This window comes from Rhinoraja longicauda, chromosome 14, assembly GCF_053455715.1.
Source record: "Rhinoraja longicauda isolate Sanriku21f chromosome 14, sRhiLon1.1, whole genome shotgun sequence".
NCBI lineage: Eukaryota > Metazoa > Chordata > Chondrichthyes > Rajiformes > Arhynchobatidae > Rhinoraja > Rhinoraja longicauda.
In genome coordinates, this window is record NC_135966.1 from 41,277,064 (window position 1) to 41,304,361 (window position 27,298).

At 41.9% G+C, this 27,298-nt stretch overlaps 1 protein-coding gene across 1 annotated transcript in view; it reads right to left on the minus strand.

Annotated features, from left to right (window-relative positions):
- Positions 1-27,298, minus strand: part of LOC144600221 (protocadherin Fat 1-like) — a 119,849-nt gene that overhangs the window by 68,646 nt on the left and 23,905 nt on the right. Inside the window, exons 5-8 of the mRNA XM_078411753.1 lie at positions 20,773-20,983; positions 10,552-10,691; positions 9,443-9,718; positions 1,124-1,334 (exon numbers count right to left, since the gene is read on the minus strand). Coding sequence (XP_078267879.1) covers positions 1,124-1,334; positions 9,443-9,718; positions 10,552-10,691; positions 20,773-20,983 — 838 coding nt within the window. The remainder of the gene's footprint in view (positions 1-1,123; positions 1,335-9,442; positions 9,719-10,551; positions 10,692-20,772; positions 20,984-27,298) is intronic.

Below are 27,298 nucleotides of genomic sequence, written 5' to 3' on the forward strand. Positions count from 1 at the left end.
ATTGTCAACACGTCAATTGTCAACTGCTTTCAGTCTTAAGTATAAAATAGGGCCAAAATGAATACTCCACGATTCTATACACTGTTAAAAGAGAAAGCATAGTGGAACACTCTATCTGACCTTGCACATAGTGCAGACTCAACCTTGGGTCACTTGTTCACTTCTAGGTAGAGAGACAATTAAGGAATCAGTGAACCCCTAAGAGTGCAGGGCAGGTTCACGAGAAAATGTGGCTATTTTCTTTAAAGGAAGCACAGAGTGCAGGAGTAACGGGTGAGTCAGGCAGTATCTCTGGAGACATGGACAGGCAACGTTTCAAATGGGGACCCTTCTTCAGACTCGAAACATCACCTATTCATGTTCTCCAAAGATGCTGCCTGACCCGATGAGTTATTCCAGCGCTTTGTGCCTTTGATGGTCAACCAGAACCTGCAATTCCTTGTGTCTACAGTTAACTGGCTATTTGCAGAGGCTGAAAAAAAAAGGAAAACAAGGGGAACTGTGGAGAATTATGCCTTTGGTCACCCGTGTCAAATGTGCAGATATCATCAAACAGTTGTATTCACCTCTCCACATCCAGCTTCATTGAAGCCAATGGCACAGATTGTGTGAGAGGTGAGTGCAAACCTGACCAATACTCTCCCATGCATTGAATGCTACAGACCAGGGAAAATAAATCCACCCATCCCCATTCAATTGTAAAGTAGAAGGGGAATTCAAGCCGATGCCCTGAACATCATTGTAGAAACAAGGAACTGCAAATGCTGGATAATACACAAAAGGACACAAAGTGTTTGAGTAACTCAGCAGGTCAGGCAGCATCTCTGAAGAACATCCATGTTTTCCAGAGATGCTGCCTGATCTGCTGAGTTCCTCCAGCTCTTTGTATCCCTGAATATCTTTGTTTTGCAGAATACGAAAATAGCACGGCAGAGGCTGCAGCCACAGCAGTGAAATTGGCTACGTTTTATTGCTGTAATTAAGAGGCTATAAATCTTTGTGGGCTATCGTGTACAGACATGCTATTTTATATTTTAATCAGTGTAAAGCTATCCATGTTTAACAATTGCACGGAATGAGTGTTCCAAGGTACCCTTAAGATGGCTTATTTTGATATCATTACCTGATTGAATGGAGAACATGACTTCTGCATTTACTCCTGTGTCCTTATCCAAAGCGGTCACTTGCACAACCTCAGATCCAAATGGTGCATTTTCCATGACACTGCCTTTGTAAACAGGACTAGTAAACCTGGGAGGGTGGTCATTGGAATCCTCCACGTTAATGTTGACTCGAACAAAGTTCCGCTTCACTGGAACTTCCTGGTCACGAACCTGTCAGGCATACACAAAAAAATTATACCTGAGAATATTTTCATTTTATTGACAATTGGTATTTTCTTAAATATTAAATTTTCATCTACTCTTGAGCAAAATGAAACAGGATAGTCTGTTCATCCAATGTATGAATTTTAAGTCATATTACCTAAATGGGCATCAATGTATGCTCCATACCTCTAACAATGTCCTATGTTGTAGCTTCACCTCATTGGAACCATATTTTATGGTAGGGTCTACTGGCAGATTTTCTTGCCATAGTCATTCAGGCCAGGATTTTACCACAGACTTGATGGAGGCGGTACAGTGGGAGTTATTTCATACCATGTGATTATAATGTTTGACAATAGACAATAGGTGCAGGAGGAGGCCATTCGGCCCTTCGAGCCAGCACCGCCATTCAATGTGATCATGGCTGATCATTCTGTTATATGCATCAAAGTCTATCAAATCTACAAAGTTGGTAGATCCACACAATGTGACATAGGGTATAAGGAAAACAGCAAGTGCTGGAAAAACTCAGCAATTCTGGCAGCATCTGTGGATCGACGTTGCCTGGCCTGCTGGGTGTTTCCATCATTTTCTGTTTTTGTTTCGGATTTCCATCATCTGCAGATTCTTGATTTCCATGCTGAAGGCTGTCCTCGGTGTAGATATGAAACCTTGCCTTCTTAAGAACTGTGCGGGTGGTCACTAACACCAGACATTCACATGAGCCTCTGGTGTCAGAGTTCATGCAGGTTTTCCTTCGTGTTAGTCAACCCGCTTGCCTCAAGCCGTTTTACCTTCATTATTCAATCAATTTGACCAATGGTGGTTCTAGCAAGACATTCCAGCTGATGGATTGAAGTCCCCCACTCACAGTATATTCTGCATCCATGCCTATCATCAGTACTTCAGCCAAGTGGTATACAAGGAAGGATATTGATTCATCAGTAAAGGAAGAATATTAAACCATCCTCAGCAAGTGAATAAATGTTGTTGTAAATTGCCATTTCACGTGGATCCTAATTAAGCTCCAAATTCTGCACTTGGTCTGCACTTGACACTTTGAATGAAAGCATTACCTTATCAAGCCTTCTGATCCCACAGAGAAAAAAATAATCTCTGAGGAAAAATCATTATTAAAGAGTAATTGACAAATCATAATCCTCTAAAAATGAAGTGCTGCCAATTTTTTTGATATTGGCAAAGTATCCAACAGTTCTATTGGAAGGCTGCCATGGTGTCCCTCAAACCCATTACTTACAGCCAGAATTATTTTCGGGGATGAACACCAAACAATTTTTTTTAAACTATTAATCCTAAATCATGTCCTTGTCTTTATTGTGCAACATTATTAACATTGAGCAAAAAAAACCAAAGTACTTTAGGAACTCACAGGCAGCATTTGTGGAGGGAATGGCCAGATAATGTTTTGGGTTGGGATCCTTCTTCAGACTAATGGTCTGAAGTGGATGTTTGATGTGGATGTCCCAAACCAAAATGTCATCAGTCCAATCCTTCCACAAATGCTGCCTGACCCATTGAGTTCCTCCAATACTTCATTATTTACTCAAAATTCCACCATCTTGTGTCCCTATTATTGACACTGATCCTATGCCATTGCGCCTCCCTTATTTTGAAATGTTTCAATTACTTTATTGGTTAATAAAACTGAACCAATATTTTATGAATGATTGACCTTTTTTAAAGACCATTCAAATGTCACTTCCTTAGACTTCTAATTAATCAATCTAATTCCTTTCACTCTAAATTAATAATTTGTACATCTAAAGTCACTTTTTTTCTTTCTTTTATTCTAATTAATTATTTTCTGATTTTTGTTTTATATGATTGGTGAGAAAATCAAGACAATATTAATCTACCCCTCAAAATGTTATTTCTGATTTTTTTGGGTCAAATCCATCAATGATGTCTCTATGTCTCAGGAAAGCAGTCAACATAATCAAATACCTTTGCCACCCCAGACATTCCTTCCTCTCCTCACTTCCATCAGGATGAAGGTACAGAAGCTTGAAGTGTGAGATCAGACTCAGGAATAGCTTCTTCCCCACTGTTATCAGGCTTCTGAACAGTCCTTTTATAAACTAGGGTACAGTCTGATTTCCCTCTGCCTTGGACTTTGCCTCTGGAACTGTTATGCCATAATGCTAGGAAATATATTTTGATTGCTTGTATTCATGTATAATCTTATCTGATTTGACCGGATAGCATGCTAAGCGAAGCTTTTCACCATACTAAGGCACTTGTATCAATACTAAAACTAAACCTAAACCTATCAGAGTGATCTCCAGTCCAACAGTTCTTCATGATATCTGTTCACTGTGACAACTGGCTTCTTGATCATTCTTTGAAATCATTGCTCCATCACAGGCAGCATATTTTCATCAACATGGTCCCAAACACTGGAATCTCTTCCCTGAACTCTGTATCTCTAATGCTCTTTTCTATTTAAGATGCTCTACAAAATGAACTCTTTTGGCCAAGTGTTTGGTCATCAACAACAATAGAGTCATAGAGTGACACAGCGTGGAAACCGGCCCTTCGGCCCAACTTGCCCACACCAGCCAACATATCCCAGCTACAATAGTCCCACCTGCCCGCATTTGGTCCATATCCCTCCAAACCTGTCCTATCCGTGTACCTGACAAACTGCCTCTAGAACGTTGGGATAGTCCCTGCCTCAACTTCCTCCTCTGGCAGCTTGCTCCATACATCCACCACCCTTTGTGATGAAAAAGTTAGCCCTCAGATTCTTATTAAATCTTTTCCCCTTCACCATAAACCCATGTCCTCTTGTCCTCAATTCACCTACTCTGGGCAAGAGACCAGAGACTCTGTGCATAATACAAATTGTATTTATATCTTATACCAATTTCACTATATTTGGCTGACTCAAATGCTGTTTGATAGCACACCCGTGGAGCCTGTTCAGGTGCTTCACTCTGTTAACGTCGCAATGAAAATACAAGTGGTTGCTGTTGCAGATTAATGATGTAGAAATTGAAAGAGTGTATGAAAATAAATTTGTGGGAGTGATAATAGATCATAAACTCTGTTGGAAACCTCACATAAAACATATCAAATCAAAACTGTCTACATCCATTGCAATACTGCACATAACTAATGCCATCTTGAATCAAAATTCACTATTTACATTATATTGTTCACTCATTATTCCAAATATTACATACTGTGTGGAAGTATGGGGAAGCACCTAGAAAACTAGCACTAATTCAATCTTTATATTGCAAAAAAGAACTATAAGAATTGTCAATAAGGCTGGTTATAATGACCCAACCAACCCATTATTTATGAAATCATATGCCCTAAAATTTATGGACCTAGTAGACTTTAAAACTCTACAAATAATGTTTAGAGCAAAAGAAAGAACACTTCCTGAGTGTATCCAAGGTTGTTTTCAGTGAGGGAGAGCAGGTATCCACTCAGGGTAATTATATATTTGAAAAAATGAGGGTAAGAACAAATGTGAAAAATAGATGTGTGACTGTTAAAGGGGTCAATTTATGGAATAGTCGCAACAATGAATTAAAAGAGTGTAGTAGTAATAATACGTGTAAATTCAAGAAAATGTTCAAAAATATTATATTTGAAAGATACAAAATATGTGATCAGCACTGAGAAAAATGACTGACATGACAGAAACGATGGTTCTTGACTATATTTGTGTTTCTTTCCATGTTTTGTTTATCTGTTTCTGACTTATGATGTTGTGTTTTTTAAAATTATGTTTTGTTAAGTATTAAGGGTAGGCACAATAAGCTTTGGCTTCTGCCTACACCTTTTTTTTTTCCGGTCAAAAAATATCATGTGTTTTATTTTTGATACAATGATTTCGCACTATTTGACTTTCACAACTGTTTGGTCAATCTGTTGTATTGTATTGACTGGAAAATAAATAAATAAAATAAATAGATAAACCCCATCAGATTTGACACAAATGGAGAAGCAGCTGACAACTCATTTCACTAGCTGAGACTTGGCTACCATTCGGCGGGGAACGAATTATGTGGAACAGCAACACATCACATTTAATGAATTCAAATCCAGATACAACCTATGTCTGATGTCACAACGGTATGCCTCCATGCTAAACAACATTCAAAAGAAGCATAGAAGATAACAAGGGAGCAGATGTAGTCTGACTGGTGGAGCTCAATCTTCATTACTAAGGCTAGCTCAATTGGACCGTCAATGTCGGAACTGCTTGAATCACGCGACACTTGAAAATAATTTCACCCATCATGATTTATTCACAAAAAGCTGGAGTAACTCAGCAGGTCAGGCAACATCTCGGGAGAGAAGGAATGGGTGACGTTTCAGGTCGAGACCCTTCTTCAGTCTGAAGAAGGGTCTCGACCCGAAACGTCACCCATTCCTTCTCTCCCGAGATGCTGCCTGACCTGCTGAGTTACTCCAGCTTTTTGTGAATAAATCGATTTGTACCAGCATCTGCAGTTATTTTCTTATATCACCCATCATGATATTCTGTTGGCTAAGGAAAGACACAAAAGACTGGAGCAACTCAGTGGATCAGGCAGCACCCTGGAGAACATGGATAGGTGACGGTTTGTATCGGGAACGTACTTCAGACTGATAGGTGACGTTTCGGGTCGGGACCCTTCTGTTGGCTTTATCACTCTACTTTCTTACAAAGTTACACGTCGAACACGCATAGATAAGAGCCCAAGCTTTGTTGGGCAGTGAACAATACGATGGAAAGGCAAAAAAAAGATGCTGGAAATCTGGGATTAAAAAAAGAAAAAATGCTCAAATTAGTCAGCAAATCAAACAGCATCCGTGGCAAGAATCAGAGTCATAGCATCTTCCAGCACCAAAACAGGCCCTTTGGCCCAACTCATCCATGTCGGCCAAGATGCCCCATTTGTCCCATTTTTCCCACATTTGGTCCATATCCCTCTTAACCTTTCCTATCCATGGACAGAGATGACATTTCAAGTAATTGACCTTTCAACAATATTGTAAATATCCTTTGAAATGATACACTAAACAAAGAGCCCAATTTTTCACATGGGTATAAAACATTCAATAACATATTTTACCGGAGCTCTCCCCAGTGCCCTGGCCAACACTCATGTCTTAACCAACACTTAGAATAGATTATGTAATCATAACCACATTGCTCATCATGCTCTGAAGTGGTTTACAACATCCTGAGGCTATGAAAAGTTTTGCACTAATGCATGTTCATTCTTCCTTATTGAAGGCTACTGACATTTATGTCTGGCCAAAAGTACCAACCACCAATTGTAATAAAGTCTCCAGATTAATTTGTCCTGAAATCAAACAAATTGAATATGTGGCAAGGAATGCAACAGGTGGATAATTCAAATACATAAATTTAGGCTAGCAACTAAAGACAAATGTCTTCCTTTTCACACCTTTGTTAATAAGTCAAATCTTTTCTGTGACATTTTAATCTATACATCTGCAAATATATTTCTTGCCCAATGTTATACTCATATGATTTACAATTTTATAACACATCTTTGGTCATTAATCTGCCCAATTACTGAAGGACTGGATGTAAAAATGACACAGATTTCTTGAAAATATATTTGTTTCTTCATTTGACATTTATCATTCCATTTATAAAGGGATACTGTCAGCTAATTAGAGCTCTTACAATGTCTTTTTGTCTTTGCTTACTGTCATAGAACCAGTTAACAAAACAAACCCAAAATTGGTGCAGAGGTAGAGTTGCTGCCTTACAGCGCCAGTGACCCGGGATCGATCCTGACTACGGGTGCTGTCTGTACATGCAAAACTAATTGAGATATTATTTTTAAAATAAAAATATTTATTTTTATTTAAAAAAATTACTTGCTAATAAAATGGCAAGTTTAGTAATGGAAATCTTCTATTTGAACAGATTTCCAGTTCAATGTCCCAAAGAAAATATCATTCCATGGCTCTGTTGCATTAAGTCTCAAATCTTGGTGTTAAAGAATGGTTTGATGTATGTTACAATACCTACAATGGAAATGAAATAATCTGTCAGTTTGGAGTTTGAAAAGAATGATTTACGACCATGAAACTTAGCAAAGTAGGCTACAGAAATACTGCGTTTATGACCTTGAATATCCCAATCTGCTTATAAGTGGTGTGGAAACTAATATAATGTATCATGTTGCTCATTGACAGCAACCATATGGTGGACGGTGCAGGTTTGGCTCAGTCCTGGCTTTTCCCATATGCTGCCAGCAATAATGAAAATTATTTCTGGTTCAAATCCTCAGCCTCCGCAGATTCAGACTGTGATCCTTTCAATGGCATTGTTATGGAATCAGCTTGAAATGAAATTGAACTTTCCCAATTAATTTATCTCAGACTTAAAGTGGCAATGATATCCGTCAATCCCAGTACAGACGGCACTGATTTCCGTAAGGGTTGCGTTCTATGACCCCTTGCATGAGTCAGATATTAAGCAAGTCGTAAATAGAAGCATGACTGCATACGTGCAGTATTTATACAGTGCAGTACCATGTGAGAGCTCCAGCTTGGAGACCACATGGGAGCTCCAACACGGAGACCAGGTGGGAGCTCCATCATGGAGACCAGGTGGGAGCTCCAACATGCAGACCACATGGGAGCTCCATCATGGAGACCAGGTGAGAGCTCCAACATGGAGACCACATGGGAGCTCTGACATGGAGACCATGTGGAAGCTCCGACGTGGAGACCATGTGGAAGCTCCGATGCGGAGACCACGTGGGAGTATCCACAAGACCAGCTGGATGGCTTGTGGAGGCAGTCGCATGCGCAGTAGCGCACTGCTACCAAGAATACTGAGACGCAGAACATAAAACAGTGGGCTTAAAGAATTGCTTACGCAAGCGCAGGTTTACATGTCACCTATTAAAGAAGTCATGAAGTGCTTGAATAAGAAAGAAAGTGCAATGGGAAATCACTGTCCAGTGTAATAATCTCAGGCTTTCTGCAAATTTCATTTTAACTCTGCCTTATCTCTTTAATAATTCCAATTTCAACCTCAGTTGATGGATTGGCTCCCAAAGAAAATGAGTCTGGAAGAGATCGATCCAGTCCCCATGTGGAGATAAGGGCCCAGCATAGATCGGTACCCTTGTCACTTAATAAAAGACCAGAGGTGGGCTGGCAGTGGAGAGTGGAAAAATGTTTTGATGGAACAACATATAATTGGTACTCAGTATTGAAGTACATCGTTGGGAGATGTTAACACTGTTTCTCTTTCCACAGATGCTGACTGGTCTGCTGAGAACAGCCAGCACATTCTGTATTTATTTATGGTTGATGGAAAGAGTTGCACCCAGCCTCACAGTGCTGGATTTAATAAGGGGATGTTTGATGCTAACAATCTTCAATGGTCTGCTTCACTTGGGGAAAGCTGCAGAGAACACAGAGGGGCCCGGCTTGGGGGGGGGGGAGGGGGGCGTCGAGAACAAAGAGGGGCCATTGGAGAATACAATGAATACATTGCCTATACGTGGCGACTCTTTGCATACAGTACCTTGTATAGGGTAAAGCAAAACAAAGCATTTCACTATGACATGTCACATGTGATAATAAAGTCTCAATCAATCAATTAAACCATTAATTGGGCTTCCACCAATTTTCTGACATTGAAGTGGGGACAATATTGAGAAAACTACTGCATAGAATCCATCCTGCCCACAAAATTAAACATGGATGAGAGGATGAGAAGGGCGACACGGTGGCGCAGTGGTAGAGTTGCTGCCTTACAGCGCTTACGGCGACCCGGGTTTGATCCTGACTATGGGTGCTGACTGTACGGAGTTTGTACGCTCTCCCCGTGACCTGTTTGTGTTTTCTCCGAGATCTTCGGTTTCCTCCCACACTCCAAAGACGTACAGGTTTGCAGGTTAATTGACTTGGTATAAATGTAAATTGTCCCTAGTGAGTAGGATAGTGCTAGTGTGTGGGGTGATCGCTGGTCGGTGCGGACTCGGTGGGCCGAAGGGCCTGTTTCCGCTCAGTATCTCTAAATTAAAAAAACTAAGCTTAACATACAATCCATTGGAAATTGTTCGGCTCCCTTGATGGTAATGTATTTCACCTACCATAATAGTGAGCGTGTGTAGGTGCATTGATTCATAATCTAATGCATCAGCAATCAGCAGCATTCCACTGACAGGGTCCAGGTAAAACAGCTTCAGACTCTCAGCATCCACGCTGCTCTGGATGGTATAAATCAGCTTGTTGTTCCCGTCTGTGTCTTGCGCACTGATCCGCAGGATCTCAGTCGTGCGAGGAGTATCCTCAGGAATCCACACGTCATATTTACTCTCCAGGAACTGTGGCCGGTGGTCGTTGAGGTCAATCACTTTGACATATGCCTGGTGCATGAAAACAAATGGGATTACAAAGTGCTGATTTTCATGTTGTTAATGAACATTGCAAATAAAGGGAACAATTCTTTTTGCCGATGATCCAAGCCAGAAACTGAATGGGCGAGAATGAGAAATAAGTATGCTGACTTCACGTGCCCACAACCCCAACCCCCTTCATCACTTCATTTTTGGTATCAAAGAATCACTCAAATCTGTCGGAAGGAACTGCGGATGCTGGTTTAAACTAAAGATAGATACAAAACGCTGGAGTAACTTAGCAGGTCAGGCAGCATCTCTGGAGAAAAGGCACAGGTGACATTTCGGGTGGAGTCTGAAGAAGGGTCTCGATCCGAAACGTCACATATTCCTTTTCTCTAGAGATACTGCCTGACCCGCTGAGTTACTCCAGCTTTTTGTGTCACTGAAATCTATGCTGTGCTCCCTCGAATGCTCCAAATCTTTCCTAAGGTGCGGTGCCCAGAACTGGTCACAGCATCCCATGCTTGGTCAAATTTCTACCCATTATTAATCTTTTACTTTAGATATTAAGATCAGCAATCCATGAAATGAACTGCCCATTCACTTCAGGAAGGGTTTAATTACCCAACACTTAACAATGCTCCCTGAGCAGTCAAATGTCTCTATTGTCGCAATAAACTTTGCAACCATTTTTTGCCGATCCCAAAAAGCCAATGTTGTAACTCTGTGCATTTTGGAGCAAGCAGCTTCTGATATTTGGGTCATGGAATCTTTCAGACTCAGGCCCTTCATAGACCCTTGAATTAACTATTAAGTAACTAGTGCACCCTGCTAGCACCAATATTCATTTACTCTTGTACCTGAGTTGTGACAGAATCTGTTCCATTGGTCATTTGTACTGTTAGGTTGTAATTTGATGTCCGGCTGGCATTCAATTCTTTGGCAATGGTGATGGTACCACTGTTCTTCTCAATTTCAAATTCCTCCTCAACATCCCCACCTGTTGGAGAATACAAAGAGATGAGAGGACCAACCTGAAGGTATTTGAGACTGAAGTCCGCCTAGAACAAAGAGGGGACCCAGCGGGTGGGGAAGGCGTGGAGAATGAAGAGGGACCCATACGGATGGCAGTAGATAGAAATGTTCGGTAAACCTCTGTAACATTGTCGGCACCAAAACATGACCAAACTTGTTACTGGTGAGCGGTGGGACTCCACAATCCTGCACCTGAACATGGACGCGGAAGTGTTTCAACTGTTCGTAGTCAAATGATCTCTGGGCAAATATGACTCCACTCGTCGAGTTAATTGCAACATAAGACGTTGTTTGTGTGTCCTGAAGAGCGGACTCCAGAAAATAAAATTTCAATCGGGCATTGTCTCCTGCGTCTGGATCGATGGCATTCAAACGTAATATAGAAGCACCAATAACGTTATTCTCCATGACGCTTGAGGTGTACGAGGGTTGCAAAAATCGTGGCGCGTTGTCATTTACATCTATAACCTCTACATGATTTTACCGGGTTGTTTGCAAAACAAAGCATTTCACTGTACTTAGCTACATGTGACAATAAAATATCATTAAATCATTGAGTCTCAAGGAATTACAGATGCTGGAATCTTGAGAAAAACACAAAGACCTGCAGAAATTCAGTAGGTCGGGCAACATCTATGGAGGGAATGACAGATAACGTTTCAAGTGTAGGAAGGAACTGCAGATGCTGGTTTACACCGAAGACAGACACAAAATGCTGGAGTAACTCAGCGGGACAGGCAGCATCTCTGCAGAGAAGGAATGGTTGATGTTTCGGGTCGAGACCCTTCTTCAGACACGTTTCAGGTTGGCAACCTTCTTCAGAGTGGTCCACTTCAAACCATCAGTCTGAAAAGGAGTTCCAACCCAAGTTTTCACCTGTTTATTCCCTCCACACCTGCTGCCTGACCCACTAAGTTCCTCCGACACTTTGTGTTTTGCTGAAGGACTTTTGCCCCAGATTCAATGTGAGCTCACAAAACCTCTCACATTGATACTCTTAATTCACATCATGTTAAAATAACAGTGGAACAAATACTGCACAAGAGAAAGTAAAAATTCCATCTGGGTGCATATGTTCCAAATAACCAAGCACAAATAACACTGGAATGCACTCCATCTAACCTGAAGATAAGACATGAAGAGACACTTCGCAAAGAAACATGGCAAAGCTCTGCTGAGAAACAGATGAAAGCATATGTGGAGGATTTAATTGAGCCTGTCCCTGCTCACAGACCCACAGCTTTCTTCAGACACGCTAGAAATGGCAGCAGTTGCCTTTAAATAATGGTTAGGGGTGTGAATGTCATATACATTCAATCATTTATTGCCCTTCTCCAACAGTCCTTGAGAAGGTGCTAATGAGCAGGCATCTTGGACACCTCTTGCCTTTCCAATGAAGCTAATTCCACACAGTTCCTGGCTCGGGAAGTGTGGACTTTAGATTCAGTAGCAATTGGCAACATTTCACGGAATAATATAGATAAAGGTCAGGATGATGTGGCACTTGCTGATGGTGGTCCTCTTATCCACCTGCTGCTCCTGTTTCTTCTTGTGGGTAGAGGACATGTGTTTGGGGGATGCTGTCAGAGTAGCCCAAGCAATCACTGGAGTGCATATTGCAGCCACAGAGTGCTGGTGGGTGGAGGGAATCAGTGTTTAGGGTGGCAGTGGCAATTAAATGGGATGTTTTATTCTGGATAGTGTCAACCTCTTAAGACATTGTTGGGGCTGTTGCCTTTGCTTTCCTGACTTGTACCTTGTAAGTGGTGGAAAGGCTTTGGATACCAGGAGATAAGTCACTTCCTTCGGGATATTCACCCTCTAACATGCTCATGGCTACAGTACACTTTATGGCTGGTCCTGTTGAGTTTCAATGGGTATCAAGATTGGGCTTTCCCATGTTGGAGGTAGCCGTCGTTTGACACTTCTTGTCATGAATGTTATTTGCCTCTCACTGGTCCAGGTCTGAATGCAACCATGGTCTCGCTGCTTGTTTGTGTGTGTGTGTGTGTGTGTGTGTGTGTGTGTGTGTGTGTGTGTGTGTGTGTGTGTGTGTGTGTGTGTGTGTGTGTGTGTGTGTGTGTGTGTGTGTGTGTGGATCGCTTCTTTTGCTGACGGCTTTCTAATGAAATTGAACGATTGTGCAAACATCAGCGAGCGTTCCCACTTCTAACCTTCTGATGGAAGGAAGATCATTGATGAAATAGTTGAGGATGATTGTGCCCAGTGAACGTTCTGCATTGATGACAGCAATTAATGATTGACCTCAACAACCACAACTCTCCTGTGTGCATGATTTGACTCCAAGTATGAGAGTTTTTTCACTTTTATGGCCAAGCACGTTGTTTTATCAGGGTTTCCCGGCACCAATTTTAGTTAAACACTGCACCAATATCAAGAGCAGCTTTCTACCCTTTTGTATGAACATTGAATTATTCTGTTTTAAGTATCACACCCTCTTCCCCCTCTCTCTTTCCTGTGTAAACCCATCATCCAAGTTACGTGCTTGGGTTGTAACTTCAAAGTGGTTGGTCCAGGGCAATTTGTTGGAGATATTTACGCCTAGGAACTGGAAGCTCTCGCCGATATTCACATTGGCACCATTGATGCCGACTGGGACATGTACGCCACCTCCTTGATAAAATCAATAGCTCCTTCGTCTTGTTGCCAGCGAGGGAGCGGTTGTTGGCTTTCCACCATCTTTCTAAGCTCTCTATCTCCTTCCCTTACTCTGTTCTGTCATTGTTTCAGAATCATATGGGCTATATGGGCTTTTACACCAATCCACTCATGGGCAAATTGAATTTAAGTGCTACAGGGGATTTAAACACATATCTCTTAACTGTTAGTCCAGGCCTCTGAATTACTGTTTGGGTAACTTAACCATTGTGCCATCACTGTGGCCTCCCAGGGAAGCCCGATGTATCATTTCAAGAGCAAACAAAATTAAATGAATAAACATGCCTGTGCAGGGGAAGCGAAAGGTCTTGAAGGTCTACTTGACTTAATCCAAGAAAATCAGCAAACTCATTCAATCCCCAAACTACTTTCATCCCAAACCAAACACAGCTTAAAACCTAAGATTTGTTATTCATTCACCTTGTTGGTGTTTGCCAGGCTTTAGTGGGTCGGCAGTGAGAGAGTTAGCAGCTTCAAATTCTAAGGTGATAACATCTCAGATGACCTCCTCTGGGCCCACACAGATGTCATAATGAAGAAGGTGCATCTACACCTCTTTTTTCTCACCTGTTTTAAATGGCCTCCCCTTTATTCTAAGACTGTGTCCCCTGGTTCTGGACCCCCCCAACATTGGGAACATTTTTCCTGCATCTAGCTTGTCTAGCCTTTTATAATTTTATATGTTTCTATAAGATCCCCTCTCATCCTTCTAAACTCCAGTGAATACAAGCCTAGTCTTTTCAATCTTTCCTCATATGACAGTCCCGCCATCCCAGGGATCAATCTCGTGAACCTACGCTGCACTGCCTCAATTACAAGGATGTCCTTCCTCAAATTAGGAGACCAAAACTGTACACTATACTCCAGATGTGGTCTTACCAGGGCCCTATACAATTGCAGAAGAACCTCTTTACTCCTATACTGAAACCCTCTCGTTATGAAGGCCAACTTTAGCTTTCTTCACTGCCTGCTGTACCTGCACGCCAACTCTAAACAAAACGACAAAAATATTCTTCCTACCAGACAGAAAAGAGAAAAGATAGTGCAATGAGTTAACAATGTAATAAAATGGCATCTTAGAGGAATCTGAGCAACAGGAGATGTATTATTTGTGTAGCCAAGGTGAACACATTGTGATAAGCAGATGGATTACCCAGTGGGAATGGAGAGCCTGCCAGATCCCATATGGTAACACCTTGAATGGAATGACATTGAGAGGGTGTAAGGACTTTCTCAAGCCTCCCCTTGCAAATCCTCTTGTTTTTACTATATTCACGTTCAGATGCTTCATTGGTTGCTTTACAACTTGCACATAATTTGCACCTCTTTTCTCTCTGTGTAAACTAACTTCACTAGCATTGAGACAGAGGTACCAAACAACCAGTAGTCACTGGGAGATAGAGGCGACTACAGCGGTTTATTTAATAAATTCATTACTCAGTTGGAGCTGGTTGGAACAGAGAAGGAAAGCGCCAGATACATGCTCCACTTTGTGCAGAGATGCCCTTATTGATGTTAGCCTGTTAGCTCTCACAAAAACGCAACTCATCCAGGATCTGAAAGATATTCTATCATAACAACAGAAATTGCTCGGCAGGTCCGGCAGCATCTGTGGAAGCTAAACACAGAGAAAAAATTCAAAATCATGACCTTTCATCAGAACATGAAATTCTGTCAACTCGGCTGGGATAGTTGAGGACATGACAATTTGGTGAGGACAAGCTTGTTTATGCAATGTGGTCAATTTTAGCCCATGTCCATTTTTGTGAACACACAAATGAAAAATGACTGCATCCCAGTGCAGGTTAGAATCGTACAGTATAGGAAGAGGCCATGTGAACCATTGAGTCTTTGGTTGATCAATTGGATTGATTGGTTGAAAGATAAAGCATGGCACCAGGCCTTTTGGCCCACCAAGTCCATGCCGACCATCGATCACCCATTCACACTAGTTCATTATCATTAAAAGAGCTAATTAATTACTTATTTTAAAGTCCTGGAGAAAATAAGGAGGGGGAATCAGTTTGATAATATACGACTGGAAAACCAGAGCCTAATAAAAACATTTCAATAGATGAGGATTTTTTTTTCTAAAGAGGGCAAAATTGTTTCTGATGAGTGAGAATGTAAGAGGACAAATTTAAAATAATTGGCAAAAAAATTATAAAGGAGACAAGGCACAGAAATCTATTCAAAGACAACTCGTGGTTAATTAAACTCTAGGATAATTTGATTTATGGGAAATATTGATGTTTGGGCCTAAACTGAATAAATGAGACGGTGGATTATGGATCAAACGGCCTTTTGCTGTCCTGTTAGGATTCTCGAATGCCACCCTTTGAAATCCATTAATCATCGTAATCAACTTGAACAGATCATCCATTGATCTTCTCAATTCAAGATACAAGCCTAACCTGTGCAAATCATAGCCCCAAGAATTATTGTGGCAGATCTGTGGGGCACTTTGAACCTTCCAGCCCGAAATATGGCACGGTGTGGAAACATAAAGCAGTACCATACAAGAACAGCCCCTTCAGCCCTAATGTCCATGTCGAACATGATACCAAGTTAAACTAATCTCCTCTGTCTGCACGTAATCCATATTCCTCCATTCCATGCATATTCATGTAGCCTCATAAATGTCACTATCGTATCGTATCTGCCTATCGTATCTGCCTCCATTTTCTCCTTTAAAATTTGCCCCTTTCACCTTAAAGCTATGCCATCTAGTCTTTTGATACTTCCATGATGGGGAAAAGGTTCTGACTGTCTACTCTATCTATGCCTCTCATAATTTTATACACAGCTATCAGATCTCCCCACGACCTCTGACGCACAAGAGGAAACAATCCACATTTGTTCAACCTCTCATTACAGCTAATAGCCTCTATTTTAGTCAGCATTCTGGTAAACCTGTTCTGCACCCTCTCCAAAGCCTCGAAAACCCTTTCCTTCCACAACTGTATGCAATAGTCCACTTGCGGCCTATCAATGTCCTATAAAGCCACAACCTACCTTCTTGAGTCTTATACTCAACACCCCGACTAATGAAGGCAAGTAAATCATGTGCCTTCTGAAAATGCACTGAAAAGAATACTCCAAGTGAATCCACGGAATCAAGGGATATGGGGAGAAAGCAGGAACGGGGTACTGATTTTGGATGATCAGCCGTGATCATATTGAATGGCGGTGCTGGCTCGAAGGGCCGAATGGCCTACTCCTGCACCTATTTTCCATGTTTCTATGTAAGTGGGATCTAACTAGAACTTTACCGCATAGTATAACATAAACAGTATGTTTGTACAGTAACCCAATTGAAATATCCCTCGGAAACTCTTGTGTAAGCCCATCCCAAAAGATCAGGAGGTAAAAAATGTTTTGACAGATGTTATGGTGCATAAATTATGAATGCGTTTAGTAAGGTCGAGTAATTAGTACCATCAGAGGGCATGCTGCATCTTGGGTTATCCCTGTCGCTCACTACATTCAGAACAGTGCTAATGTGAACTTTCCGAGCCTGTGAGCCTACACAGATCATATCTGTATCACTTGGACTGAATGTTCTCACGCGGTGAACTAAAAGACATGAGCTGCACGCACCTCTTCACAATAACCAGAGACTGCAACCAAATTTTCTTTGGATTTGCAACAAAACAGACACGAACTTCACAACAATAACAAGCAGTATCGATATTTTAAAAAAAAATCTGAACAAAGCCTCAAGCATTAAACCAATCATAAAATCGATTCTTATCTGCAGGTGTAAGGTTTCTGAAAGAGAGAACCTTGGCTCTACTTTCAACGGTTCTTTGAAAAAAAACATCACCTGCTGGGCTCATGACATTGATTGAAGTATGTGCAGGCAGGAAATGCCAGTATAAACTCAGTGGGACAAATGGCCTCATTCTGTGTTTGATGAATTACTTTCGCATTTTTCATTAAAACCACAGATTTATGCCTAAATCCAGAGGATTGAACAAGCAATCCAAATTGATTTTCTGTGGGATGATATACTGAATCAAGCCTGAACAAAGGAAATCCTTAGCAAGCAAACCAGTGGATTATTTAGGTGCAACAATGAAGAACAGTGGCAGCTTTGTGTCCAGGATTCTACCAGCAATGTTCTCTCATGCACAAATCCCATGGCAACAATAAAACTAGAAACATAGAAACATAGAAAATAGGTGCAGGAGGAGGCCATTCGGCCCTTCGAGCCAGCACCGCCATTCATTGTGATCATGGCTGATCGTCCCCAATCAATAACCCGTGCCTGCCTTCTCCCCATATCTCTTGATTCCACTAGCCCCTAAGCTCCATTACACGTTAAAGCACACACAAAATCTTCCCTCTCTTAGATCTACCATTGCTGGGAGTGGGGTGAAAATGCATGGATGATAAGTAGATGTGGAGGTGGGGCTCAGAGACATGAAGAAAAAATACATCAAAGAAAGAGAAATTAAGACAACAAATATTGAGGGAATGAAAATCGAAGGAAGTTAAACTGAGGAAAGAGGGGCAATGGGTGAAAGAATAAGGGTTTAAGGAAAGAGATGCTGAGCTACAGGACATTGAGGGAAGGGGCACAAAAGATCAATGAAGCAATGAGACTGGAGTATTGGAAAATGTTAGATGTTGGAGATTTGACTGAGGTCTGAATGACTTGGCAGTAAGAAAACGAAGTCATAATCAGGATCTGCCTCTATGTGAGTAGCTTATGCTACTGATGGGCTACGGATGGATGAATTAGTTTTTTGAAGGTGGTGTTAAGATGTGCGTTGCGCCATTTGATGCTACAGCCCATGATAGCATTTAGGCGCATGAATGTTGTACAAATGGGCAATCCAGACCAAGCTTTAAAAATTATGCAACTCACCCACACAGTCATGTTTTGGATTGAATTTCTTCAAGGGGCAGACAGAAAAGTGCCCTATATCAGGACTTATATAGGAGCTACCAGCAGGACTTTTGATTCCCCTGCCTCTACTTATTCTGTTAGGTAAGGATGCATGCAAAGTGACTTTATGTATCATAGGCTAGAAACTTCATCCATCAACAGTAACTGCTATTGGTTGACTTCTCTTCAGCTTAGAAGGGGGTTGGAATTGTGGAGTTCCTCACTGCTCACTGACTGACAATCCAGTCACCGACCCCAAGGTGGAATGGCCAAGGCAATGAAGGCTACCGACCAAGTGCTGGAACATGGACTTAGCGTGGCTGGGCGGCATGGACCTGAAGGGCCGAAGGGCCATTTTTTTTTGTGTTATATGACTCTGACTAAACAACTCACATTCAAGAGAGTACATCCTCAGCTCCCATATCGAGCAACTGATTGCAATAATATTTTGTGCAATGTTGCACTTCCCCCTCAACTGGATAGAGTGGATGTGGGGAGGATGTTTCCACCAGTGGGAGAGTCGTCCTGGACCAGAGGTCATAGGCTCAGAATTAAAGGACATTCCGTTAGAAAGGAGATGAGGTGGAATTTCTTTAGTCAGAGGGTGTTGAATCTGTGGAATTTATTGCCACAGAAGGCAGTGGAGGTCAAGTCAATGGATATTTTTAAGGCAGAGATATAGATAGATTCCTGATTAGTAAGGGTATCAGGAGTTATGGGGAGAAGGCAGGAGAATGAGGTTAAGAGGGAAAGATAGATCAGCCATGATTGAATGGTGGAGTAGACATGATGGGCTGAATGGCCTAATTCTGCTCCCATCACTTATGAACTTCTAAACCCTGTACTTGTTGCAGGATCTCTACTGCCAACCATTTACAATCACTGTCCTATGTGTTCAAGTATTCCCCTTCTGACTGGATGACCAGAGGGATGGTCAGACTGGATGACCCATTCCTTCTCTCCAGAGATGCTGCCTGTCCCGCTGAGTTACTCCAGCATTTTGTGTCTACCTTGGATGGCCAAAGGGATGAATAAAGAAGCACAGAAGCAGCTGTTGGGAATTATCAGAAATTGTTTAAAATCAATGTTTAATTTGAGTTCTCCTCACAATTCACACAGACATGCCCATGTCCCCTGGAGCCTCCACGATACCTCTCACCATTTCAATTATTAACCTCACCACATATCATGAGAGTTTGGTATTTGAGCATCAGAATAAAGGGGCCAAAACTTCTCTGGTATTGGATTGAAGAGCAACAAAGCAGTTAACTTAGCAATGGTGGTTTTATCTCCTTGTAAAAATACAAATAGGATTATAAACTGAGTATAGGTTAGTTTTAAGGTGGTGATGCCACAAGATCATCCTGAACACTGCCCTGACACTGCATATTTACTCTTACTGTTGTACAGGAGGCCACACCGGGAATACCCACAAGGGAAGAGATGAAATTGGCATTAAATGTTTATTCTACTTAAAAACATATAATGCTTAAATTTCCTTTTCACTGCTAGTTCGGGGAATACATGTCTTTACTTGCCTGCGGTTTCAGTGTAAAGCGAGTGTTAGCAGCGCCCTTCAAATGCACGTGCAGTATTACGGGTAAGAAATTCTAAGTCCGCATTTGCTCCAGTGATCTGGGTTTGATCCTGGTGTGGTCTGTGTGGTGCTATAATGTCCTCCTTGTGACTCTGAGTTCCCCTGGATGCTCCAGTTTCCTCCAAGTCCCGAAGGTTAACTGGTTACAGTAGACTTTTCCTCGTGTGGGTGGATGGCAGAAGAATTGGGGAGGGATGCTTGGCATATGATTTAAAATAGGTAACAGGGAAATTAATGGGGAATGGGACTGTTGGGATTGCCCAAGGGCTAGCATAAACTTGATGGGGCAAATGGCCTCTTTCTATGTTGCGAGAAAATATGAAAACATGGACATAAAAGGCCCCATGGTAATATTTTGTGAAATGGCACATGTAAAATCCTCCATTTTGTTGCCCCTCGATCAACGTCACCATTGGAATCTGCCACAGGTGCTCAAGGAAGTGTGCTGTGGGCAAAACGACTCTTTTATCTCCATGTTAAATGTCTACAGATGAGATGTATTTTATTGCAGTATAGTATTTATTCACAACTTGTAATTATAAACAGAGCTCGATAAAACTTTGTTTTCATTTGAAATTATCTGTTTAATGTAGCTCTAATTGTAGCCTGTGAGTGAAATGACATAATAAGCACCAATTAATATCAAACTGTGGGCAGATTGAAGTGGGAACACTTCTGTCAAATTGGTCAGGCTTGTACTTAAACACGGTTGTCAGAGGCAAGACAACTTATCTTCATTGCAGTTAGGAAATTGATGTTACATTAATAACCTTGTGTGTTTTGTCAACATGTTTTATGCTTGAGTTTGTCTAAAGTGTATATTAGGTATAGTTTGAAAGGGGAAAACTGTACACAGCCCTAATATTGATAACTTACCGACAATATCAAACCACAGCTGGTTCTTGGTGAGTTCTGTGCTAGTCACCCCAACCATATGATTCACAGGATCTGTCTCCATGACAGCAAAGTTAAAATGAGGCTCGTCAAATACCAACGGTTCAATGGATGGTGAAGGTTTCTGAATCCACTCAATGTGCAGGCGAACTGCTGTAGACTTCTGAGGAGTCCCATTATCCGAGGCACGGATCTGAAAGTAGAATTACAGAGTTTGGTGGCTAGGATTCCATAAACATTTCTAGTGTCGTTAAGAGATACAGCGCGGAAACAGTCCCTTCGGCCGCACCGACCAGTGATCCCCGCACATTAACACTGCCCTACACGCACTGGGGACAATTTTTACATTTATACCCAGCCAATTAACCTACAAACCTGTACGTTTTTGGAGCGTGGGAGGAAACCAAAAATCTCGGAGAAAACCCATGCAAGTCACGGGGAGAACATACAAACTCTGTACAGACAGTACTCGTAGTCTGGCGCTGTAAGGCAACAACTCTACCGCTGCGCCACCATGCCACCGCTAATTGTGTTAGAATCAGACTACAATGGTACCAAATTCAGTACCAAATTTATTTTAGCTCTACTGTGAGTAGTTCTTGACTAAATTGTGCTGTATATCTGTCATGTGGTGACTTTTCATGTTAGTACTGCATAGAACAGTTTATCACTTTATAAAACATCGGAACTGGGACCTGGCTCATTGGCAACTTTATACAACTGTTCCATTACATGCACAATCCCTGGAAGAGTAAGAAAATATTTAATAATGCACACGTAAAAGTGGCATGGAACATCACAAGCTCATTGTTACCATCTACTCTCATCCTAATGATGAATTTGGAACAGAATTATTCATTTTATTTTACTATTGCTTGAAATCAATGTATAGTTCTGCCATAGATCATTGGTGAATATAAATTTGCTTAAAATGCAAAGATTTCAGACACTTGGTCTGCAATGTTACATCCTGACCAGAGTGCAACTGTAATATTGCAGACAATGTTTATATGTGGCAGTTTAATTCTAAAGTTCACTGGCAATTTCAATGGTAAATATAAACATAAAAATGACTGAAGAGAGTAGGGAACTGGATGAGGATCAACACATTTTTAATATCAATATTTCCGTACATGTATATGACCTTCCAAGCTATTACTTCTATCTGATAACAACATGAAACAGACCATTTTCATGAGACATCGGAGAAGAATTAGGCCATTGGACCCTTGATTCTGCTCTGCCGTTCAATCATGGCTGGTCTATTTTTGCCTCTCAACCCCATTCTCCTGCCTTCTCCTCATAACCTTTGACGCCCTTACCAATCAAGAAACTTTATAAGAGCTCAAGAACACAAGACATTTTTATGTTTTGCTGCCACAATGCCCAATAATGTGAATTAAATATATTTGCAATTAACAAGATTTAAATTAGAAATTTAAAAATATGATCCGACATTTGTATAACAAACGAATCTTGAACGGGTAACATTTTATGACACAGATTAGAGAGTGGAATGGCTTCATGGGTTCTCTCAAACCTAAGCTTACTCAAATAGTGAACGGCCTGGATAGAGTAGATGTGGAGAGGATATTGTTATTAGTGGGAGAGACTAGGACCAGAGGCCACAGCCTCAGAATAAAAGGACACACCTTCAGAAAGGAGATTAGGAGGAATTTCTTTAGTCAGAGGGTGGAGAATCTGTGGTATTCATTGCCTCAGAAGGCTGTGGAGGTCGTTATTGGGTATTTTTAAGGTGCAGATTGACAACTTCATGATTAGAAAGGGTAGCAAGGGTTGTGGGGAGAAGGCAGGAGAATGCGGTTGAGAGGGAAAGACAGATTAGCCATGATTGAATGGCAGAGTCGATTCAACAAGCCAAATGGCCTACTTCCGCTTCTATGAGTTATGAACTTATGAACTTTACTTTAGCTGAATTATTTCTTTACACGTTACTGTTTGTCAGCTCTCCACACCCTAATGATTTATTTTATTTATTTTATAACTTTGATGTCCCTAATCTCTCTACCTGATGGGATCAACTTGAAAAAGCACATGAAGGAACTAGATTTTCCAAGGTGTTGTGTAACTTGTTATGAACTGTTGGAAAACTGTATAAAATGTACTCTTCTACCTAACGACACGATCTGAAGTTGTATGGATGTGATAATGGGCCTGATACTCATTGATAGTTGAATGCCAATTTGGATGGGGTTTCAAAAGCAGCTTGCATCTGTTCATTACTAGAAACCGTTGCATCATCTACCTCACATGTGTGCTTTGTTCATGCTTGCCTGATGCACAATCACTAAAAAAAAGGCAGTGGCAACAACCCTCATGCATCATAATGTGATGCCAGTGTTGCCTGATTGTACCTTGACAATCTAGGTAAAGACATGCATTAAGCACAAAATGCTGGAGGAACTCAGCGGGACAGGCAGCATCTCTGGCGCGAAGGAATGGCCGATGTTTCGGCTCGAGGCCCTTCTTCAGACTGTCCCTGTCTCGATCCGAAACGTCACCCATTCCTTCTCTCCAGAGATGCTGCTTGTCCCGCTGAGTTACTCCAGCATTTTGTGTCTATCTTCAGTTTAACCCAGTGACTGCTGTTCCTTCCTACACACGCATTAAGCACGTAGACAGAAGTGATGGGAAGAAGCTCCCTGTTCAATTCTCAACTTGCAGCAATCCTCAGTTACATTCAGGCTTGCTGGATATTGAACGGAAGCCAAAATGGTTGTGGATGCTTATTGCCATTTGACATTTTGGACAATCCTGTGGTGTGGTCTTGATGGAGTACGATGACCGAAGATGCACTTCAACTTTAGCTTATGCTCATTGCTGCCGGACATGGGTGACTGTGGTGAAGGCAAGAGGGGCATGTTAGCAGGACTACCAGAAGAAGGCAGTTGTCCAAGTCCCCATGACTCCCTGAATGTAGCCAGATAGAGTGGCAAAGGAGGTTTATGCTACACTTGCCTTCATGGATTGTGTGCAGGCAGAGGAGCAATTTACCATCATATTCGGTATAAACCTCATGGGCTGAAGTCCTGTTCTTGGGTTGTACTATTCTAAGCTTTCATAATGCTTCTCCTATATTCACTGTGCAGGCAGCAATGATCAAAGAAACTCAATGTCTTGCAGGAGGTGCCCACAGGCATCAGCCACCTGCAACAACTACAGTACAGCTACAGATTAGACCAATAATACTGGTAGCTGAAGAATAGGAAATGGAGGAGGAGGAAGAGGAATCAACATCATGACCTGTTTTCTGCCTCCAGGGGCCCACGCCACCTTCGAGGTGCCCTGCACTGCACTCTGCAGCCAGTCCACTTACCAGCCCACTGTTCCACGCATCCACCGCCCCCTCCATCCTGGGTATCTTCTTCTACTTCGGTCATATGGTCATAAGGGATAGGAGTAGAATTAGGCCATTCGGCCCATCCCAAGTCTACTCCGCCATTCAATTATGGCTGATCTATCTCTCCCTCCTAACCTCATTCTCCTGCCTGCTCCCCATAACCTCTAACACCCGTACCAATCAAGAATCTATCTATCCCCGCCTTAAAAATATCCATTGACTTGGCCTCCACACCCTTCTGTGACAAAGAATTCCACAGCTTCACCACCCTCTGACTAAAGACATTTATCCTCATCTCCTTCCTAAAAGAACATCCTTTAATTCTGAGGCTATGATCTCCAGTCATAGACTCTCCCACTAGTGGAAACATCCTCTCCACATCCACTCTATCCAAGCCTTTCACTATTCTGTATGTTTCAATGAGGTCCCCCCTCATTCTTCTAAACACCAGCGAGTACAGGCCTAGTGCAGACAAACGCTCATCATAGGTTAACCTACTCATTCCTGGGATACTTCCCCAGGCCTTGGGCACGAGCAGAGACAGTGAGCGACAGAGACAGTGGGTCTCCCTGCTCTACTCTCTTTAGACACGTGGCAATGCGGCGAAGCACGGTTCCAACACCATTTATAAATTCACCAAAGCGCCATTGTTTTCGGCTGAATTGTGTTGGTGTTGAGTCAGCATGTGGGAGAGAGATAGAACACCTGGCTGAGTGGTGTGGCAACAACAACCTCTTATCCAATGCCGATTAACCCAAGGAACTAATCATTGGTTTCAGACAGGGGAAGTTGGGCACCAGTTCTCATTTTTCGGTTGGGAGTGGAGAGATTTAGCAGCTTCAAATTCCTGGGTGTTAACATTTCAGATGACCTGTCTACTCATATAGATGTTATCACAAAGAAAGAGTGCTCATGCTTCTGCTTTATTAGAGGTCGACTTAGGTTCGGCATGTCACCGGATACTCCAAAAACTCGTGCAGGTGCAATGTAAGGAAGTATCCTGACTGGTTGCACCATGGCATGCGCTGGCAATAGTAAGCCACATGAACACAAGAGGCTGCATAGAGTGGGGGTCTCAGCCCAGTCCAGCAGGGACATAAACCTCCGCACCGTCCAAAACATCTCCACGAGACGCTACCTTAAGAAGGTAACATTTATCATCAAGGATCCCCCACCATCTTCTTGCTGATAGAGTTGGCCAAGATGTACAGAAGTCTAAAGTCCCACGCAACCAGGTTCAAGAACAGATACTTTCCTAAAACTATCAGCTTCTTTAACTGACCTGAAAAATATTAATCCTACCTCAGCAATGGAACATTACAGCTACCTCTTGCACAATCATGGACTTGTTTCCTATTGTGTATTTTTGCACAAACACATTTTGAGAGTCATAGAAAAAGAAGAGGAGGTACGGACACTTTTGAAGAATATAAAAGTGGATAAGTCTCCAGGTCCTGATAGGATATTCCCTAGGACATTGAGGGAAGTTAGTGCAGAAATAGCAGGGGCTATGACGGAAATATTTCAAACGTCATTAGAAACAGGGATGGTGCCGGAAGATTGGCGCATTGCGCATGTTGTGCCTTTGTTTAAAAAAGGTTCTAAAAGTAAACCTAGCAATTATAGACCTATTAGTTTGACGTCTGTGGTGGGAAAATTAATGGAAAAGATACTTAGGGACAATATATATAATTATTTGGATAATCAAGGCCTGATTAGAAACAGTCAACATGGATTTGTGCCTGGAAGGTCATGTTTGACTAATCTTCTTGAATTTTTTGAAGAGGTTACCAGGGAAATTGATAAGGGCAAGGCTGTGGATGTTGTCTATATGGACTTCAGTAAGGCATTTGACAAGGTTCCACATGGAAGGTTGATTAAGAAGGTTAAATCGTTGGGTATTAATAGTGAGGTTGCAAGATGGATTCAACAATGGCTGAATGGGAGATACCAGAGGGTAATGGTTGACAATTGTATGTCAGGTTGGAGGCCAGTGTCTAGTGGAGTGCCCCAAGGATCTGTGTTGGGTCCACTGTTGTTTGTCATTTACATTAATGATCTGGATGATGGTGTGGCAAATTGGATTAGTAAATATGCAGATGATACTAAGATAGGTGGAGTAGTTGATAGTGAGGTAGATTTTCAAAGTCTACAGAGAGACTTGGGCCTTTTGGAAGGGTGGGCTGAAAGATGGCAGATGGAGTTTAATGCTGATAAGTGTGAGGTGCTGCATTTTGGTAGGACAAATCAAAATAGGACGTACAGGGTAAATGGTAGGGAATTGAGGAATGCAGTGGAACAGAGGGATCTGGGAATAACTGTGCATTGTTCCCTGAAGGTGGAATCTCATGTGGATAGGGTGGTGAAGAAGGCGTTTGGTATGCTTGCCTTTATAAATCAGAGCATCGAGTATAGAAGTTGGGATGTAATGTTGAAATTGTACAGGGCATTGGTGAGGCCGAATCTGGAGTATGGTGTGCAGTTCTGGTCGCCAAATTATAGGAAGGATGTCGACAAAATGGAGAGGGTACAGAGGAGATTTACTAGAATGTTGCCTGGGTTTCAGCACTTAGGCTACAGAGAGAGGTTGAACAGGTTGGGTCTTTATTCTTTGGAGCGTAGAAGGTTGAGGGGGGACTTGATAGAGGTTTTTAAAATTTTGAGAGGGACGGACAGAGTTGACGTGGGTAGGCTTTTCCCTTTGAGAGTGGGGAAGATTCCAACAAGGGGACATAGCTTCAGAATTGAGGGACAAAGGTTTAGGGAACTTCTTTACTCAGAGGGTTGTGGCTGTATGGAATGGGCTTCCGGTGGAAGTGGTGGAGGCTGGCTCGATTTTATTATTTAAGAGTAAATTGGATAGGTATATGGATAGGAGGGGATTGGAGGGTTATGGTCTGAGTGCAGGTAGATGAGACTAGGTCAGGGAGAATGGTCGGCGTGGACTGGTAGGGCCGGACAGGCCTGTTTCCATGCTGTAGTTATATATGTTATACAACACTAAACCGTACAACACTGCAGCCCAGTTTGTCCATGTCGACCATAGGTCTATAATAGGTCTACAAGCCCCATCTAAGCTTGTCCCATTTCCCCACATTTGGTCCACTTCCTAAATTCTTCCTGGCCATGTTACTGTCAAATGCGTTG